Source organism: Dichotomopilus funicola, assembly GCF_033296635.1.
Source record: "Dichotomopilus funicola strain CBS 141.50 unplaced genomic scaffold C8A04scaffold_2, whole genome shotgun sequence".
In the NCBI taxonomy this organism is placed as follows: domain Eukaryota; kingdom Fungi; phylum Ascomycota; class Sordariomycetes; order Sordariales; family Chaetomiaceae; genus Dichotomopilus; species Dichotomopilus funicola.
In genome coordinates, this window is record NW_026944023.1 from 1,155,202 (window position 1) to 1,174,260 (window position 19,059).

The 19,059-nt window shown below is 55.8% G+C and overlaps 6 protein-coding genes across 6 annotated transcripts; 3 read left to right on the forward strand and 3 right to left on the reverse strand.

The window, feature by feature from the left end:
• Nucleotides 1–758: 758 nt before the first annotated feature.
• Nucleotides 759–4,505, reverse strand: C8A04DRAFT_8826 (uncharacterized protein; the record flags this gene model as incomplete). Its single annotated transcript, XM_062785254.1, has 2 exons — nucleotides 759–3,947; nucleotides 4,065–4,505. 2 exons carry the CDS (start codon nucleotides 4,503–4,505, stop codon nucleotides 759–761), a joined length of 3,630 nt encoding a protein of 1,209 aa, XP_062641295.1.
• Nucleotides 4,506–5,633: 1,128 nt separating this feature from the next.
• Nucleotides 5,634–6,843, reverse strand: C8A04DRAFT_24487 (uncharacterized protein; the record flags this gene model as incomplete). The annotated part of the gene is made up of 2 exons (XM_062779175.1): nucleotides 5,634–6,405; nucleotides 6,479–6,843. The coding sequence occupies 2 exons, from the start codon at nucleotides 6,841–6,843 to the stop codon at nucleotides 5,634–5,636; spliced, it is 1,137 nt and encodes a 378-aa protein (XP_062641296.1).
• Nucleotides 6,844–8,933: 2,090 nt separating this feature from the next.
• On the forward strand, nucleotides 8,934–9,948 carry C8A04DRAFT_24488 (uncharacterized protein; the record flags this gene model as incomplete). The annotated part of the gene is made up of 2 exons (XM_062779176.1): nucleotides 8,934–9,839; nucleotides 9,913–9,948. 2 exons carry the CDS (start codon nucleotides 8,934–8,936, stop codon nucleotides 9,946–9,948), a joined length of 942 nt encoding a protein of 313 aa, XP_062641297.1.
• A 443-nt stretch (nucleotides 9,949–10,391) lies between these two features.
• On the reverse strand, nucleotides 10,392–11,744 carry C8A04DRAFT_33998 (uncharacterized protein; the record flags this gene model as incomplete). The annotated part of the gene is made up of 1 exon (XM_062782678.1): nucleotides 10,392–11,744. One exon carries the CDS (start codon nucleotides 11,742–11,744, stop codon nucleotides 10,392–10,394), a length of 1,353 nt encoding a protein of 450 aa, XP_062641298.1.
• Nucleotides 11,745–12,061: 317 nt separating this feature from the next.
• Nucleotides 12,062–12,952, forward strand: C8A04DRAFT_24490 (uncharacterized protein; the record flags this gene model as incomplete). The annotated part of the gene is made up of 3 exons (XM_062779177.1): nucleotides 12,062–12,254; nucleotides 12,323–12,480; nucleotides 12,536–12,952. The coding sequence occupies 3 exons, from the start codon at nucleotides 12,062–12,064 to the stop codon at nucleotides 12,950–12,952; spliced, it is 768 nt and encodes a 255-aa protein (XP_062641299.1).
• A 3,225-nt stretch (nucleotides 12,953–16,177) lies between these two features.
• C8A04DRAFT_8736 (ATP-NAD kinase-like domain-containing protein) lies at nucleotides 16,178–18,426 on the forward strand (the record flags this gene model as incomplete). The annotated part of the gene is made up of 2 exons (XM_062785224.1): nucleotides 16,178–17,828; nucleotides 17,939–18,426. The coding sequence occupies 2 exons, from the start codon at nucleotides 16,178–16,180 to the stop codon at nucleotides 18,424–18,426; spliced, it is 2,139 nt and encodes a 712-aa protein (XP_062641300.1).
• Nucleotides 18,427–19,059: the final 633 nt, after the last annotated feature.

A 19,059-nucleotide genomic window follows, 5' to 3' on the forward strand; every position in this document is an offset into this window, starting at 1 on the left:
GAGGTGGCGTCACGGCTTGACGGGTGATGAGACATTAGTTATTTGAGGTTGATTGCGGGACAGGCTCGCCACAATTCCGCCAAGTAACGGCAGCGGCAGAGACAGAGGGAAGGGTACGGGTGAATGGGTGGTTTTTGGGTACTTACCCGGTAGTCACTTTGGTTTTCTCTCCTGTGTGTATCTCGCTATGCGCATTTGATACCCCAACCTGCGTGTGGAACCCCGCAGGTGCTCTCGATACTGCACTTCTACTATTTGCTTGTCTCAAACATTCCCGAGAATGCAGTTGCGAGATCCAGCCTGTAATAATGACTTGTGGCTGCCCAACTTGTGTTGATTTTAGCCTGCTCACACGTGCAAATATATCATCTGCCTGGTCACTAACATGGACGCTTGTGCTAAAATCCACACTTAAGGACATTCGCTTGACACGAGCACGGCTCACACGGCACTCCACGGGTACCTTGCATATTACCTTTTTGATGTGGGGTTATAGGGGTAGGTGTATCCAATGATGATTTCTTCCACATGATCGGATCTGTGACTTGAACAAACTACTAAGAAAACGAGCAGAGCAATTATTGGGGGTAATTCTAAGGAAGGTGAAGGAATATCCCCCAGGAAGTTGTCTAGCTTGGGAGTCCTTGTATCTAAGCTATCTACCCGTCAACGCTGATTTTCTATTTCTTCCATACTTACACCAACACCTGCTTCTCGTCAGGCACGGTGTCCCTAACAAAGTGCGTGATCTCTTTACCCTAAACGGCCACTACATCTTGAGGAGAAGCAGCCTCAAGCAGCGCTGGTGCCTCTTCCTCTTGCTTGCTTTCGGCTTGCTCGATTCCAACCAAATCCGCGCCGTCCTCCTTGATGAGGCCGTTATCAAGACCCTCAACCACGACTTCCTGTCCCTGATCCCTATCAACATTGGCGTCATCACTGGCATCGTGGTCATCTTTCGCTTTCTCCACGCCGTCTTCTCCGTCAGTCTCTACACCATCTCCTCCCTCCTCCTCCTCCTCCTCAACAGCAGCGGCCCAATCCCCTACAACTTTGTCGTCAAGAACAACTGGCTTGGCCTTCGGCTCCGATTTCCTCAGCGCTACGAATGTGCTCCGCGGTCGCTGCTCGCTGGCCACAGCCTTAGCCTCAGTTATAGATATCTTCCCACCTAGTTTGCGCCATGACCCGCGGCCAGCCACGGCATTCCACCCGCCATTCTTGGCCGACGTATCGCCCTCCCGTCGGGTGATTTGCCCCGCAGCGTCGGCGTGGCAGAGCACTACTCCGCCAGCGAGCCCTTCTCGCGAAGTTATCTTGGATACCGAGCTCTTGAGACTAGATAGGGTCTTTTCAACAGCCTGCGGCGTAGGCGTGAGAGACGTTGCGATGGCGGCGGCCGTCATGTTCGGTGTGGCTTTGATAAGGATCTCTTCGGATGGGAGGAAAGTTGTGGAGAAGCTGAGAGCGGGCCCAGAGCGGGAAGCAGACGCCAGCTCTGTGGCAATGGCATCGTTGAGTTCATCAAGCGTGAGAGCGAAGCGAAGGTCCTTGAGCAAGAGGGCGTTGAAGAACTCCGTCTGTTGCTGAGAAGCAGGAGGCGGTGCGGGCTTGAGGGACGACGCGACCGCTCCGAGCCTAGCGGCGGTGTTCGCGATGCGCAGACACTGGGCTAACGTCTTATGCGGGGCGGACACAAACCGGGGAGTCTTGAAAATGCACACATGCCGGTGCGGTTCTGGGTCCTGACTCTCCGAGTCGAGGCCAAAGTCCTCGGCAAGGGCATGGAGGAATGCGCGTCGGTGAGACGGCATCGGTTTGAATCGAATGCGCTTCACCTCAGGGGCGTTAGCAAAAACACGAAGCTCCCGCTCTTGTTCCTGTGCCCAGTTGACATTTTCCCGGAACTTCTTAAGCGTGGTGTCCGAGTACGGAATATGGTCGTCGGTATGGGTGTTAGGATCGATGTGCAACGCCTCGGCGAGCTTTCGGTTCCGTTGAAGTCGATCGCATTCATCGTCACACCTGAGCGCCGACTCCCGAGCCACCGATGGGTTGAGAATGGTGGCCTGACACCGAACTTCCTGCTTTCGGCGCTGGCAAGGACAGGTGATGAACGTTTTAAACTGACACGGCTTGGTCTCCCTGCAAGAATCAGGGGCGTGGCATTCTTCGGCACAGGGATGCCCGCACGACTTCCTAGCCTTGCCGCAGAGTTGGGAGCAGTGCGTACCGGGAATGCCTGCATCCTCACACTCTCCTGGTTTATGGCATGCCTTTCTGCACTTGTGATTCCCACACTTGAGGGCCTCCCCACATGGCAAGCCACACTGGGCCCCCCCAAACCAGCAAGGCTGATTCTTCAGTGTCTTCTTCCCACACACGCAGGGTTTCTCCATCAGGTAAGGGCACTTTGGGCACGGCGTGTCCTCCGGGTGGCATTGGTGCTCAATAGACGGGTGGCCACACGGGCTAGCCCTTCGGCAAGGAAACCGGCATTCGGGTGGCCGAGTCCCACAAGGTTGAGGTGGTTGAAGAACCGTCCTACCGCAGGCACAGTTGATTTCGTCAAAGATAGCTTCGGGACATGAAGCACATGGTCCCTTGTGACATAGCTGCTGACAAGCGTGGTTACCGCACTTGAGCTGGCGGCCGCACACTTGCAGGCATATGTGTTCGGGCTCGTATTTCACGTTGACGTTCCGCTTGTGCTTTCGCCGCTCGGCGGCCACCTTTTCGCCAGAGCAACAACGCTCCCCGCACTCATGACGTCCGCAGTTAAGCTGTGCCTTGCAGACTCGGAAGCAGTGAGGGTGAGCGATGTTTCCTTGGTGGCAAGCGGACCTGTTTGTCGTTCTACCACATCGACATGGTATATCGGCATACTGGGGACAGGGGGCGCAAGGACCGGTGTGGCATTCGTCCAGACACAGATGCCCACAAGCCAGAACCTTATTGCAAGGCTTGTCGCAGTGTGGGATGGGGTCCTCGCATGACTTCCTCGATGCCGCGGACATGGATGTGAGCAAGGTTTTGCCGCATGGGCAATGGGTGACCACATCAGGGGAGAGAGGACAGTGTGCTGCCTCTTCATCCTGCGCGTGGCAGGGCTTTTGACAGGTGTGGGTTCCGCAGTCGAATGGCCGTCCACAGATATTGTCGCACCGAAATGAGCCCTCGAACCACTGATCGTCCGCTTCCAGAACTTCGTCGTCGTCAGGTGCCAGAGACGGCTTGAGCTGCCTGTGGTTAAATGACTCTAGAATGTCGTCACGCTTGTTGCAGGCTATCTCTCCCTTTTCCTTTCCACAGTAACAACTCGAGAGCATAGGTATCTCGCAAGAGCCGCAGAGCCCAGCGTGACAAGGCTGGTCGCAAGAATGTTCCCCGCAGGGTAGTAAGTCGCCGCAAAGCTCCTGGCAGCTCCATCCTTTTCCGTAATCGGTCTCGGCGCACCGCTTTGTCGAAGTATGCTTGCCGCAGAAGCAAGGTTGGGCCGGGCCCATCAGCGTGCAGGGCGGGCAGGGACCCGCATGGCACATCAGCGAGCACTGATGTGGGCACGTCGCCTTCGTTTTCGAACATGACTGCCCACAGGTATGAGGGGGGAGACCAGCTATGGGTTTGGGGTCAGTATCTTTGCCGCACCAGCAGCGGTGAGGGCCTGGTTGCTCGACCAGGCTAGAGTTGCAACCTGGGCATCTCCAGCCCTCAGGTTGATTCGGCCTCTGGTTCTCCTCCTTCTCCTTCATTTGGTTTGTGTGCCACTTCTTCACACAATGAAGATGGGTAACCGTCCAGCAAACAGGACAAGACCACACCTTGGAGTTGCGTAGGACCTCGTTGGTGCATATTACACATTCGTACTGGCGACGATCGATATCCTCATGAATCCGGGTAGGAAGATCTGCAGCCGTAGACTTTGGCAAAGCCACCGGTGCTGGGGGCTTGTTTTGCGAGGCCGGCCCTGATAGTTGTCCCGCTGGTGCTGCCCTTGCTGCTTGTGCCAACTGCCCTGAGCTACAGTGCCTATTAGTATCACGTTGGAAAAGCGTCGATTAGACCGGGATAACCGACCTTGGAAACGAGACAGGTTGACCCGGGACAAATTCGTCGGCAGCCGCACTTAAAGATTGCCCGGATGTATGAATGCCACCACGCCCCGGCGCCTGTGGCGGTCCCCGTCCGCCGCGATGTGAAACCACGACAGAACGTTGAGCAGTCCCACCACGCCCTCGACCGCCCGACCTTCCCCTCCCGCCTCGGCCCCTCCCGGGGCGGCCGCCACGAGTAGAATCCTCATTCTGGGGCTCACTAGTAGTAGCGGCTGGCTGAGCAACGTCCCTGGGTAGCTCTGGTTCTGAGGGTTGGTCCCCTTCGTTGCCATGTGACTGGACAGATGGCCGTGGTCCTTGACGACGGCCCCTTCTATACCGACCCGGCCGACTCCCTCTTCCTCTATGCGAGCCTCTGGCTGGGGAGTCCGTTTGTGCTATTTCGGTCATTCTGGACGCCGTTATGGGGAAAATCGACTAAGTGAGACGTTGAAACACACTAGAGTTGTGAGCACTTGAGAAGTACCGTGTCCCGGGGCACCAGCAGGCTTGTGCGCTTTTTGAAATACAGCGACTTCGGAAATCGTGCTTAAAGAAAATGAAAGGGAAAAGAGAGGCAAGGAAAAGGAAAGTGATAAAATAAGTTGTGTTATTTTTTTTTTCCTTGAAGAAATAGGCTGTACTGCAAGACCTTAAATCCCCAGAAGGCAAAATTGTACACCAAACGCTTTGACACGGCTAGATTCCATCCCAAGATGGAAACAGCGGCACATTTCGCCGCCGGATGAGTAATACCGTGCTTTTAGTCATTAGCACTGTATTTCGACCCATCTTGTCTCGGGGAATCGAGATATGGTTGTCCACAGCCCTGTCAACCTGTGCAACGAGCGTGGACCTTAAAAAGATATTAAATCCATATGTTCAAATATAGCTTTGGCCGGACGTCTAGTCTAATGTAAATAAAAAGGGGCGCATTCAAACGGTGATGGGCGACAATCCTCAGCCTAGAAAGCCCCGAACTTGCGCCTTCCTCGAGGCTCGGGGTATCTAGGTACCTACCATCGCTGTGTCTTGATTTATTCTTTTCTGTCTTCTTTCACGTTTTTAATTTACTCCTTTTTATCTTTTTCACTTTTGTAGAAATATAGGGCATCCAGGGACTTGGTCTGCCGCGCTAGCATCCCTTGGGCGGAATCAGGCACTAGCAGAAGCTGCTCCAAGTTATATGTGCTTGGTTTTGAAAATATGAACAAAGTATCGAGAAAGACTTCTAGCTGCCATTAAAACCCCTCCCGTCCCCTGAGCTCATCCTCGGCCAGTCGCTTCGGTTGGATTTGGTGGGCTTCTGCTGGTTCTTGTGCTGGTTAACGGTGCCCACCTGTCTAAACTAGAACTCTCAGAAAGGTCGGCTGTCAAAGGTGGCCGTGGACGCTTTAACTATTTACAATATAATGTTCAAGAGCTTCCCTCCTCCGCTCGTAAGGCCAGCTTATTATCAATTACACCGGCCTAGGCACCGAGATTAGGGGTTGTGACATCACGAGGCTGAAAAGGTATGGTATCGGGGGGTGTTGTGCGTTAACGAGGCCTCGTGAAGTGTGGATTACTGCTCCATTCGTGGCCTGCTTGACCGGTCTCCCCAGGGAGCTCGCCAGGTTCACGGAGCGACGACAGCTCTGTCCACGGAGTCCCGTCCGGATGGGAACCGCCGTGATAATGATCTAGCTTGACGTACCCCCCAGACATCTCGCTCGCAGCAAACCCTGCATCCATCTCGCCGAACTTGTGGCCGGTTGCGTGGCCAGGGACGGAAGCGCCATAGTAATATCCGGATGGTGGCTCGCCTGTGTTTTGGGTTCCTTGTTGCTGTTCTGCCTGCGCCTGTCCCGCTTGTTTTCTGTGTCGTATGAAGAACAGAATCGCTAGTGCGCCTAGGAGAATCCCACCAAGTACCGCTCCCACGGCGATACCGGCAATCGCGCCCGCGGAAAGCCCGCCCGAGCCCCCGACCGAACCCCCGCCCTCGGTATGGGTTGGCCGAGGTCCCGTTCCCGTTGTCGGGCGTGTCGGCTGGGAAGATGCCGTCGAGGTTGGCGCGGTTTGTACATCGGAGGCCTTGTAGTTCAGCTGGAACATGGGGGCCATCATCGAGACACGGCTCAGGCTATTTGTCACCATCGTGTTCTCGGCGGCAGTATCGATAATGGTCGTCGTGACATCAACGGAAAGAGGGATGGTAACCTGGTTTATGTCGACCATTTGCGTGCCGGAGCACAGCGCCGTGGTGGCAACTAGGTTCGTCTCCACAGCGATGCAGGTGTTGCCAAAGATATTCGAACACTTAAAGCCCCTGTTGAAGGTCAACATTTCAGTCAGCGTTTCCAATATTGTCGCGCTTGGGGGGGCGGCAGACGGGAACTTACTCAGGGCAACACCCAACCGCAGTCTCCCCGGGAATCAGACTAAACTGCATCTCCCAACCAGACCTCCCGCCATACTCTGCCGTGCAGGCTGTGGTATACCCCATGGGACACACAAGCCCCGGGGAGTACAAGCCCAACCCAACAAAGGGGTGGGTTGGCGACCCAGCCCTCGCGGTCATAGGCGGCCAGCAGGTGGTATGGTCTTGGGGAGCAGTAGTTCCATTTTCCACCAAGCATTGCTGCCCCCGGTAGCCTTTACTACATGTCGTGCAGCCGAGCACATGGATGCTGCAAAACTCTGGCATCGTCCATGTTGTCGTTAACGGCCCTAGCGGGACGGCGATCCGGCCGGTGAACGCCGGCATCTCGGCCGGATTGGATCAGATTGGATGTGGTGTCTGGTTACTCAGGCGGAGAGGATCGGGCGCCGGTCGGCGAGTGGGTGAGAGTTGAACACAAATGTCGGGATCGACCTGTCCATACCATCTATGTATCGGCGGGTTGCGCATGTGTTGGGAAGGCTGGGGGGAAAAGGGAATCTTCATGTTCCACAACCCATATTTTTTGGTCACTTCTGCACGAAAACCACGGTGATCGGAGCGACCGAAGGGCTGGGTCTGCCAGGGTGGCAGCGAGTGCGGCCCATCATTGGGCGCGAAACGCATCGCAGTCAGGCTGGCGAGCGCTGATCCACTGATCTAGCAGGCATTTTGTTGTGGTGAGCTGTGCGGGTGGTCTGCTTCGCCGTTCCTTGCGACGGAAACGCGGGTGTTGAACGGAGTTAAGGCACTGAACACCGCTTGACCAGCCAAAAAAAGGTGTCAATTTTCGCCAGGATCTGCCGAGGCTTCAAGGGGAGTTGGGGGCCAGAAAACCGACTGGACCAACTTCGACATGAGCCCAAGAAAGCAACGTTGTACATACCTCCACGTGTATCCGTAAAGTCGGTACCTTGAAACACACCCGGAATTTCGGGAGAAGGCTTCACGTGTTTCTTTATTTCGGCCGCCCATACTTAGGTAAGTCGGCAAGTAGTTAGGTAAGCCCGATGCCCGAGGGTAGCTTCAAACAAAAACATTCCGGGTTTCTCGAGGACAGCAGACCCTTGACTTGGAGCCTGTCCATAATTGGCTGACATGTACGGAGTATAAATCGTCAACCCCCTCCCTCAACAACAATTTGAACAACAGCGTCAACTCTTTCAATGTCTTCGTCCACAGCCAGCTTCCAAGCTTTTGTATCGAAGGGCGCCCGGCCGGTGGAGGGATCCCTAGAGGTATTTTCTGCGGAGTTGAGGAGATCCCATGGACTCTGTAATCACCTACACAGTACGTATTTCAAAATGCTCCATTCTAGATTTTAAAGGTCCAGGAAGATGAAGGGGCGGAAGAAAAGGGATGCCTATTCTAGTGTATGAATACTTGGTATCCACGGTCGCTTAGTATTCCCAGCACGATGTGCCAAAAGGGAAGGTCCCCATTTTCCTCTTCCCAAAGGGTGCGGACGAGAGCGATCCGAGGAGCCGGTCTGCCGACGGGAGGCATTAGGCGAAGCGGCATATCTTGCCCGGCGAGGGGTTTCGAGTCGGGCGGCTACACGGGCTCCTCCGGACAGGTGGAGTCCCATGTCTGAATATACTCGACACTATATAGTAGTGTAGGTGGAAACATCTTTCTTGTATGTTCCCCCGAAGAATAGTCATCCGCTTTGAGTTTGCAGAAAAAGAAGTGTTGAAGCGCCCATAGGTTCGCATGTCCCTGACCGGGGACGCCCGCACACATTGTGGCGCGTGATTACCCAGGGGCGCTTCCAATCAATGCCCCTACCCCCCACACACCCTGTCCCGTCGCAGCACCCTTTGCCACTTCCCCCATTGAGCGCCTGTGAAGGAGTGCCGGTTAAAGACCCCGCCTCGACAACCCCCTGCATTTTAGGACTGAAGCCTTGCAAGCCAGCCGACCAACGAACCGCGGCGAACCGCCCTCCTCCTGAACCTAGGTCTTTGGTCACCCGGCAGGAACACCTGCCTGCCTGCGCTGCAAGCCTACTCCCATCGCTGGTCGCCGGCTTGCGACTTTTGACCGAGCTTGAAGGTTCAAAAAAAGCTAGGCAACATCTTTGACGCATTTCTCGCCGGCTCTGCTGCAGTTTTTCCATTAATAGGAGAAACATCCTGTTGGGATCCCGCCATTTCCTACCGGGGATTTCCTGCGGCGCCGAATACGGCTTCGGCCCTTTCATTTCAAACAACGACATCGACATCGAGCCGCAAACGGAAACCGGCAAACAGCCCATTGTCCCACCGCATTCTTCGCTCAGTTGCGGTTGTTTCCGTCCCTTCGGTCTTTATCATAATAACCGCAAATCTCACACCGCACCACTCACCGGCCGCACATGCACCCTCTCCTCCCATAACAACCCCGGTTTCCCGAGCGCAGCTCATACCTCGGTCACCATGGAGCCGGTTCCCGAAACAGAGCGAATGGAGGAGTTTCGATCTTCACCCCTTCCGAGTTTGAGACTGTCTGCCATTGCGACGACTACCGGCGCCCCCGAGTCCGACTTGCCCCGAAAGCCTCCTACCGTCCGCCGATCCACCGACCCGTCGCCGACATCCCCCATCTCACCGGCGTGGTTGCCTCCCACTCTGCCCTACCGACCCCGAGCATCTTCACCACTGTCTAGCAACCATGTGAGGTCTCGGTCGGCAGCAAGCTTGGCGCCGCCCATGGCACGCACTCAGTCGATGCCGAGCACAGGTGTCACTGGTCACCTCCTATACTCTCCTCATATTCGGCCGCAGAGCCCCTCTGGGTCGCCCAGCCGGATGCGGCTTCCACGAAAACCAGTCGATGAAGCATTCCCGCCCTCGCCGACCCGAGTTTCCGTCCTCGATCACGATAAAAAGACACCGGAGGGATCGAGCCTACCGAACTTAGCCCTCGGAATCACCCCAATGACATCGGTACCGAAGCTGCGCCGGCCCTCCTCGCCCCTTTGTCAGCCTGTGACCCTCGGCGCAACTTCCGCGCCGGTCACACCATCTGCGATTGCAGCCCTACCACCATATCGATCATACGATACCCCGTCCAGCAGCTATGGATACTACCCATCGTCTTCTGTGCCTTCAACCCCGACTTCTACGAGATCCAGAAGCCCCAGCATTTCCAGTCTCGAAACCATTCCTGATTCGCCGGACGCCGAGGAGGCCGCTTTGGAGGCCGAAAGAATTGCTCAACTGAAAGCCGCCGTGGACGCTGCCGCGGGCGGGGATACCAAAGGCAAGAGTAGCTTGGATGTGCCCTCGCGCGGCCGAACTCTGAGTGGGTTCGGATCTCGTGACAAGAGGAAGCGGTGGAGCGTATGTGGCGCCGAGAGAAGACAGGATCTCGACCTGGAGACAATTTGGGAAGACTGATGCCCTCCACATTCAGTACGCCGCATGGCTTATCGGCCCGGCGCCGGCCTAGAGGGCGTCATGCGCTTCCTGATGTGGGCAGCAAAGTTGTCAGCACCAAGCCTATTTTATTTCCGTGGGAAAGCGTCGACCAGATTGGAGTTGATGTCTTGGCCTTTTTCTTTCCGGCTTTTTCTTTCCCTTTTTATCCATTCTGCATTACGGGCACAAGATTGCCAACATTGGTAGGCGTTTAGCGGTGGGCTAGGTTTGCTTTGATACCCTTCTCCCGTCATATCAGCATTCATCAGGGGCCTTGCGGTCGGCCACCACGATACCGGACTGTATTTTACATTGGAGCTTTGGGTTTGGGGTGTTTTTGTTAGCACACGTTTTGTGAGCATGTTTGATGTATTTAACGGAGCATTATAACAGCCTGGAACTATATTTGCTGACAAACATTGACTGCCTTTCAGCCCCTTCCCCCCTTTTCTCTTCCAAGTGCCTTTTGAAGTGTTAGTCAAACGGTATCCTTCGCAACTGCTCGACGCCTCCTCTTTTCTTCATCTCCTCGGCCGCCGCAATACTACTTGGCACCTTGATCCCGCAACAATCCCCCCAGCCACTCGGCTGATGCACATGCCTGACCCCCTCCTTGTCGTCAAACACCTCCACCTCACCACCCTCTTCCTCATCCTCCTCCTCTTTAACCCCCATATTCTGAGGCTCGCTCATCCCTTCGGCAGCAGGGATCAACGACCCAAATAGAAAATGCTGCATAACAGGCAGCTTCCCCAGCACCTCATTCACAAACATCCTCCGCATACCGCCCTCGATCTTGTTCCAGCTCTTGGCGCTACTGATGTCATCCAGCATCGGACTGTGCCAGCGCAGGCCCTTAACCGTCTTGGTGCTGTTTACAAACGCCACCTGGCCGAGATAGAGGAATTCATCGCCAAACTCCTCCAGCGTCAGCTCCTGGTGAATGGCACGCGGCGTGATGAAGGGGTGGTGCAGCAGCTGGCTGGCACCGAACAGGAACGGCAGGAATTGGTAGTCGTCTAGCCCCCATACACCATGCGATCCGGCGGGCTCGAGGTAGTAGGTGCTTTGCACGCGGCGCATGACGGAGAGGTAGCGGGTGAAGACGCGGAGGACGAGGGCGGGGAAATCGGTCCGTTCGACCCGGCCGAGTTGGTACAGGCAGAGTAGCCACATGACGAAATTGAGCTCGTGGCCGGATCCGTAGTCGATGCGGCTGCGGTTGCCGAAGGACTGGCAGAGGTAGGCGGAGAGTTCGGATCCGGCGGCGGCGGATGGGCCGTTGGGGATGGTGTCGGCGGGGATGAGGGCGGTGTGCCATGTGGGGGAGCGCTGCTTGACTTTGTCGAGGAATACACGGAAGGTCTTGTTGCCGAAGCGGGAGCCGCCTTGGTCGTCGGGGGGGGACTCCACACAGAGAGAATCGATTTCGTCGAGGATGGCGAGGATGGACTTTACGGCCGGGGAGAGCTCGGTCTCCTTGACGGACGATATCGGCCTGTCGACTACCGATTCGGAGAGCCCAAACACGAAGGAGAGGATGAGAGAGTAAGCTGGCGAGGATAGGAAGAGCTGGTGATCCTTTGGGGAGAGGATCCTCCGAGAAGGGGTGCTGAAGTTGAGAGTTGCCGGATCCGGCCGGGGAGGTGCTGATGGTGTTTCCGGGGCTGGAACTGGATTTGCCTGCTCGGCCTTCCTCCTCCGGGGTTCGAGTTTCGGGATGCGGTCCTTTAGGTTGGGGATATCTCCACCTAACCGATGAGGGGCAGCTCCTGGCGCGGGAGGATTGGTTCCTGCTCTGGGAACGGTCGGTGATAAAGACGCCATGTCTCGGTGTTTCTATGTTATTATTAGACGTTATAAAACTGAGAAAACCAAGTCCCTCTGTGATATGTCCCGGGAGCTTTGATGGAGGAAAAGGTGATGAAGTGGGTTGATGCCCCGCGACCTCAAAGCTTGGCTGACGCGCTAACCCGTGCCTGCAAGCTGCAGTGGGCCAAACAACGCTAAATTGCGGGGCAGGCCGCCTGCAAGTTCAGCCCGCCAAACGGGCGGGTCTCATTGGATTTTCAGCGTCTTTGACAAACTACAAATCCACCTATGTCTTCATACCACACAACTTCAACCGAAAAAAAAATTCTAACATGACAACAACGGCAGCAGCGCCAGAAGCAGCGCTTGGGGTTCTCCCGCGGGCGGATGGGTCTGCAAATTACTCTCATGCCGGCTACACAGTAACAGGGTCTGTTAATGGCCCGATCGAAGCCCAACGGAGGGACGAGCACGCATATGAAGCACATGTGGATGTCGTGATACGACCAGCAGCAGGTGTAGGAGGTAAGAACGCCTTCGGTAACAAGTGTCAATAACGAGCGGATTCTTACCATTGGACGTCAAATACATAGGGACCCGGGAGCGGCATCTTGAATCTATTCTCCAGTCCTCGCTCACCCAGCTTATCCTGGTCAAGAATTTTCCGCGTTGCCTTGTCCAGATCGTGCTTCAGGTCGAAGACTCGCCTGAGAACGACTATGTGAATACGAAGCTTGTCCAAGCGAGTTTGGTGGGTAAAATCGTTGAGACAAACGGGAAGAATGTGCCGCCGCTAATGAGGATAGAATTTTGCTATTATGCCGGCGTTGATGCAAACGGCTGTTCTTGCGCTCCTCTCAGCCGGTGTACCAATGCGAGCGACGGCAACCGCCACGGCGATCGCAGTTATGCGGCAAGAAGAAGGCGCCCCGACGCTGGTGGTAGACCCTTCAACGAGGGCGATTGAAACGGCACAGTCAGCCCATGTGTTGGCCTTTACCTCCCATGGTGGGCTGCTTTTAGCGGAGAGCGAGGGAGATTTCACAGTCAAAGAGTGGGATAGTGTGTATGACACTGCAAGGGAGATATGCTGCCGGTCTGCGCCAACAAAGGAAGGAATGGAGATGGTGCTAGATGAAGAGGCAACAAGAGGCCCGGATATGCGGCAGTTTCTCCAGTCGACAATGGAGGCAAAGGTAGCGAAGGATCTGCATTGGAAGTGAGGCGGCAGCCTCTGAGGAACTCAACTCGGCTCAATTTGGCGGACTGAAACATCTCGAGTGAACCCGAGATCGAAAGCTCGGCCCGTCGCGAGGGCTGCACCGAGAGCAGGTCTTCGACGCCAAAACTGTACGATTTGCCGCCCACATCCCGACTTCAGTTTCACATGCCCGTGACAGCGTTGTTGTGGAAGATAGGGGGACATGACCGGACCGACAACGGGCAATACGAAGCAAAGGATATGAAGCTTCGAATACTATAGAGAGGGGCTCTGAACGCATTCCACAGCGACGCAAGCACATCTGGATTGGTTACTAACCGGAAGTTAACTACTGCTACGCGGAGACGAGCCACGAACCCATCACCAAAAATCGAGATTAATGCCGACCCCAAAACTCTCCACCGCGGTGTTTTCCCCAGGAATGTTGTGTTGACTCTGGAGCCAAAATGTCGCCGTCTCAAACGTTGGTGGGCCAGCCTGCCGGGCCATGTTTGGGATTGCCCCATAGCAGGTCCAGGCCCTGTTTCATCTGAGCTTTCGCTTCATACGCCGCACCCAGGTCTCGAACGGTGTTATGTTCAGATTCGGGTTTAACGTAAACCGACAAGCCAAATCAATGAACGGTATCCTGGTGGTGGTTGTTCAAGTCGGGCGCCTGTCGATGACCCCAATGTCCCAGGTGTTGAGTCGAGGTGTCAAAAGACGGAGCATCCCTTCAGTAGCCGCCCACCCTCGAACATCACCAGTGGAAGTCACCCCGTATTCTCGAGGCACTAAGACTCGCCGGGGCTTCATTGATTCGATGCGTGACCGAAGCCCCTGCTTGATTCGCACCGTCACCTTTTCGCGAGCATGTTGTTCCATCAAGGCTGCAGGGAGCGCTTAACAGCACGAACAGATGGTAAGTTTCCAATTGTTTTGAGGCACCGTCGGATCGTGGTGGGGGTTGTTCTGGGACAGTTTATGCGGCTGCCCAGAGGTCGACAGGCTAGGGTGCCGTTGCGAGAATGATCCCCAGCGGAACTGGCCTGAGCGGCAGATTTACATGCGTTCCCGCTGATGCAACAAAGGAACCGAGGGCGGTCTCAAAAGGGTGCCACAGCTTTTCCCCCCCTTCGGCCCAACCCCCAATTCCTCGCCTCGCCTCCAGACCCTGGCTTTCAGGAGACGTGAATGAGACCCAATTACCCAACCGCCGTTCAGACGGATTCCTGCTGTTGCTATGGACGGATCCGTACTTTTGCTGGGAGGATTGCACCAGGGATTTTGATTACGTGTGTTAATGATGCGAGCCGGGGAGGTGAGAACAACCTGCGACGCACATGGAAAGCAACCTCCGTGGAGTTGACACCGGCGAGTGGCCATCGCACGTCCTCCTGGTGAACGTTTTCCTCCGCCGGCTGCTAAGTACTGCCCTGTAGCGCTAACTGGTACAGTACAGGCTCAATGCCCCTGACTCGCGTAACAGCACAGATCCGTAACTACACCAAGTCGGCACAGAGAGCCGGCGCATTGGGGCCGGAGTGGAGTTTGACGGACGGCCCGCTTACCGCGCAGAGCGGCACGGGCGGTTTGGACAGGCGGAAAGCGAACCATCTACGGATAGAGGTGCCTGGCTTCACCAAAAAGAAGGAGACAAGCAGTTCGAGGGGTTCAAGGGTGGTGTATCACCTCTTCAACAACCGCTCAATACCCCTTGCAACAGCTCCAAAGCACCCACCCCCTGAACTCAGCATTCCCCTGTCTGTCGGACCATGTTCGCCTTCCACCGACACTCCAGAGATGTTAAAAACTCCAAGAGACGTGCGTTTACAGTTTTTCCGCCGCCCCGTCTTGTCTTGATGGCCAGCCCCGTTCGCCTTTGTCCGCCTTCCTCCTTTCATTCTTCCGCTCCGGCAGCACGTTGAGCTCTGGCAGCTCTCTCGATACAACCCTCATCTTAGCTGCTTCGGTGCCGCTTCAACTGATATATTTCTTTTTTAATTATTTAATATTTCCTCTTGGCCGTCGGCAGTCTTCTCAAAGCCGCTAGTTATATCAGTTCATCACGTTCTCTTCTGTTCGGTACCGAAGCCGTCAAGCAGCCAACGATCTCATCAATTCCAAGGTTGATCACCCCACGTGTGCAGGAACAACTGCAGGCTCGACCAATATCACAGGTCGCCCAGCACCAATCGGCCGACTTACAAGGCCAACGCCGCAGTGTGCCGGCCCAACTCGAACCCCAGACACCCGGGCCCTGTGTTTCCGAATCACCCCACCACATCAGCCCGCCACCCGCATCTCAGGCCCTTCAGCAGAAGCCCATCTTTGCGTTTTGAAGACGACCTCGTTGGGTGCGTAGGTACAACAAAGGACGATTGAATTTTCGTTCCTTTTTTGACGGAAGGATATCTGAAAAATCTAGTTGCCACTAGTATTTGGACCACTTGCTGGTGAGTAAGACCCCCTTCAATGCCGTGTCTTTGCTTCCACCTTGGTTCCTTTCGGGCCGCTTTGTGGATTAAAGTTCTGGGAGTGACGGCCGGGGTTGGTGAGGGCTCGGTTCCAAGCATGGAACTCAACGGCCCCGCCCATTCCCACGGGCACCATTGTTTTCCTCATCTGTCCTTCCATTGAACGTTCCAGACCGTTGTAGCCGTTACAAATGGTCTAAAAAGGCATTTTTTACAAGACTAACAGCGAGCACTGAGCTGTCTATGTGTACCTAGGTGCCAGATCTTATTAGCCTCTATTTTCTGTCTTCCGTCTCACAATCGAGAGGAACCGCGAGCCAACAGCCGATAGTTATTGGTTTTCCGAGCAGCCGGACACTGTCCGCAGTGTGACGTCGGGGAACAGCCCATCGGATTCTCCGTGCATTATCTCCATTTTCCTGCAGGTGTCGGGGTTGAGAAAGCGGGAAAGTTGCATCGCGGGGCAGCTGCAACCTGTCGTGTCGAGCACAGTGTCTGTGATCTCCGCGAGATCCGGCCGTTTCCAATCGGAACCCCGAAAAGTGAGCGTGGGAACACTGTCGGAAGTGGACGCTAACGTGCTGCGGGACCCGACCGCCGTGACGTGACGCCCAGAGGCCAAGGTCACTGGCCCTTTTTCTCGATTCTGACAGCTTGCCGGGATTGCGCTCAGCGTGGAGGCCCGAAAAGAACACCCCACAAGCCCACCAGCCGTCCCCCAACCCCCAAGGGCCCAATTCCGCACCCCCCCTGGGAACACTAATCCGACCATGTCCGATTCATCAATTTACCCCGTCCAACCCGTCCAACCCGTCCACTCTGACCACCTGGAAGTGGAAGTCGACCCCGTCCTGAGCCACCCCGCTGGTCTCCCGCTCCCTCTGCGGCACGAGGAGGCTAATAAGCACCATAATCATAATACGCCCTCCTCACCCGTTGCCGCCGTCTCCGACCGCTCGCACAACCCAAATGCAGTCCTTTCCCTAAAGTTGTCGCCGCCCGACAACGGGGACATCGACTCCGCGACCTTGCAGCTCTCCTCGCCCGCGGGCTTCGGCGCTACTACTACTACTACTACTACTACTACCCCTGCGACGACGACGACCACCGCCGGGACAACACCCCCCACGACCACGGCGTTCGAGTCCGCATCTACTTCCATCGCTACTCCCTGTGCGCCTGCGCTTGCGCCCGCGCCCGCAGCCACAATCCCACCCGCCACAAGATCCGGAAACGATGATACCGTTGCTGGACCGCACCTCGCTCTGCCTCCAATAGGCCCCGTGGCCCCGTTGGATTCTGACAACCTCCTCTTGCACCGCCCGAGCGGCAGCAGCCGCCATCACCACAGCCACAGGAAGAACGCCCCGTCGATCGACTCCGTCCCGCGCCAGACGATTATGAAGGCGCTGGCCTCGGTCGCACGCAACAACAAGCCCGAGCCCCTGTCACTGACAGGCATGCTGTCCGCACACAGCGCGCCCCCAAAGGGCGCCGAGAACCAGCCCAACTCGTCCTCGTCGCAACAGCTCTGCGACGCCCTCCAAGACCTCGCCCTCGCCCAAAACACCCGCTCCAACAACACCACCGCGACCCCGACCGCCGCGTTTCCCGCTTTGCAATCCCCCTGCTTCTACCATAACCGCTTCGACGACGCCGTCGACATCACCAAGCTGCTCGAGGAAATCAAGCATGACCAATACATGCCCCATTCACGCATCGCGCAGACCACTACCATGGTCCGCGAGATCGCTCGGCAAATCCAGCGCCGGCCCGTCAAGCGCGCCGTCAGGAACGTCATGGTGGTGACCAAGGCGCGCGACAACCAGCTGGTCCTGCTGACCCGTGAGCTAGCCCTGTTTCTGCTGCAAACGCCACGATACGGGTCCGAAGTTGGCGTCAACGTCTTCGTGGACGCCAAGCTGCGACACTCGAAGCGGTTTGATGCCAGGGGCATCACCGATCTCGATCCGCGTTTCTCGGACATGCTCAAATACTGGACGCCGGAGCTTTGCCTGGGCCAGCCCGATAAATTCGACCTTGTCCTGACTCTTGGTGGTGACGGCACCGTCTTGTTCACCTCGTGGCTCTTCCAACGCGTTGTCCCGCCGGTCCTGTCTTTCAGCCTCGGAAGCCTTGGCTTCCTGACAACCTTTGAGTTTGAAAAGTACAAGGACCACCTGAACCGCGTGATGGGTGATGATGGCATGCGTTCGAATATGCGGATGCGTTTCACCTGTACCGTGTACCGGGCTGGCGTCGCGGGCCAGGAAATGGAGGAGGCTGAGCAATTCGAAGTCCTGAACGAGCTGGTCATTGACCGCGGGCCGTCACCGTATGTTTCTAACTTGGAGCTGTACGGGGATGATGAGCTCTTGACTGTCGTTCAAGCCGACGGCTGTATTTTCTCAACACCAACTGGTAAGCCTGCATTCTCTTCCACTTTCACTCACTTTTCTTTGTTTTTTGGGGGGGGGGAAGAGAGAGGGTAAGAGAAAAGAGATCCGTGATAATTGTTAACACCCTCCCAGGCTCCACAGCATACTCCCTCTCCGCCGGCGGCTCTCTCGTCCACCCCGACATCCCCGGCATCCTCGTCACCCCAATCTGCCCACACACGCTCTCCTTCCGCCCCGTGATCCTCTCCGACTCGATGCTCCTGCGCGTATCCGTCCCGCGCAACAGCCGCGCCACCGCCTACTGCGCCTTCGACGGCAAGAACCGCGTCGAGCTCAGGCAAGGCGACCACGTCACCATCACCGCCTCGCAGTTCCCCTTCCCCACCGTCGTCCGCACCGACAACGAGTGGTTCGACAGCGTCTCGCGGACCCTCAAGTGGAACGTGCGTGCCGCCACGCAGAAGGGGTTTGACTCGGGCGATGGCCCGGCCGGTGCCGGCTCGGCCTCGAATAGTGAAGACGAAGGCTGGGATATCGATGCCGATTCGGGGTTTTATGCGAGCGAAGAGAACAGTGTGGCTGCTAGTCCGCTCAGGAGACAGATGAGCACGGGGCTTTAGCGCCACGCCGCTTTTCAAATTTGAAACCCCTCTATAGATTGCCCGTGTGGTTGGTTTCATCCTTGACACACTTGTTTTGCTCTCCTGTTTTCCTCGTCGTTTCTGGGATTGATTTGGTTCTGTTCATCGATTCATCAGCCGTTTTGGGTTCTTAAATCGGTGCAAAGCATGTGATAAAGAGAGTTATGTGGTAGCGTTTGCGGGGGCGAGACGAGAAGCCGACATTGACTTGACACACGCGGCACACGGCATTCACATGCTATGTTGGGCCTGCTTACTACACAGTGCGACAGGGCATTTTATTTCTCTTTTATTTCTTATGTTTCCCTTCTACCTTTCCTTGGACATTACCATCATGACATTCGGGGGCGTTGCAAGGCGTTTATTGGTTTCCATACTTTGTTTTTTGTTTCGCGTGTTTAAGTAAGACATGATGGGATATAAAAGAGGCCATGGGAATAAATCCCCAATGATACGACATACATAAGCTTTTTGTTCCTTGCCTTTTATCCACACTCAATGCCCTAACATGACGCTGGGAAGATATTTGTAGCGCATGTACCTAGTGCTAGTCAAAGTACATCTTTGATGTCATCGCTGCCAGACAGGATTTTTAGCTCTGGACATCAGAGC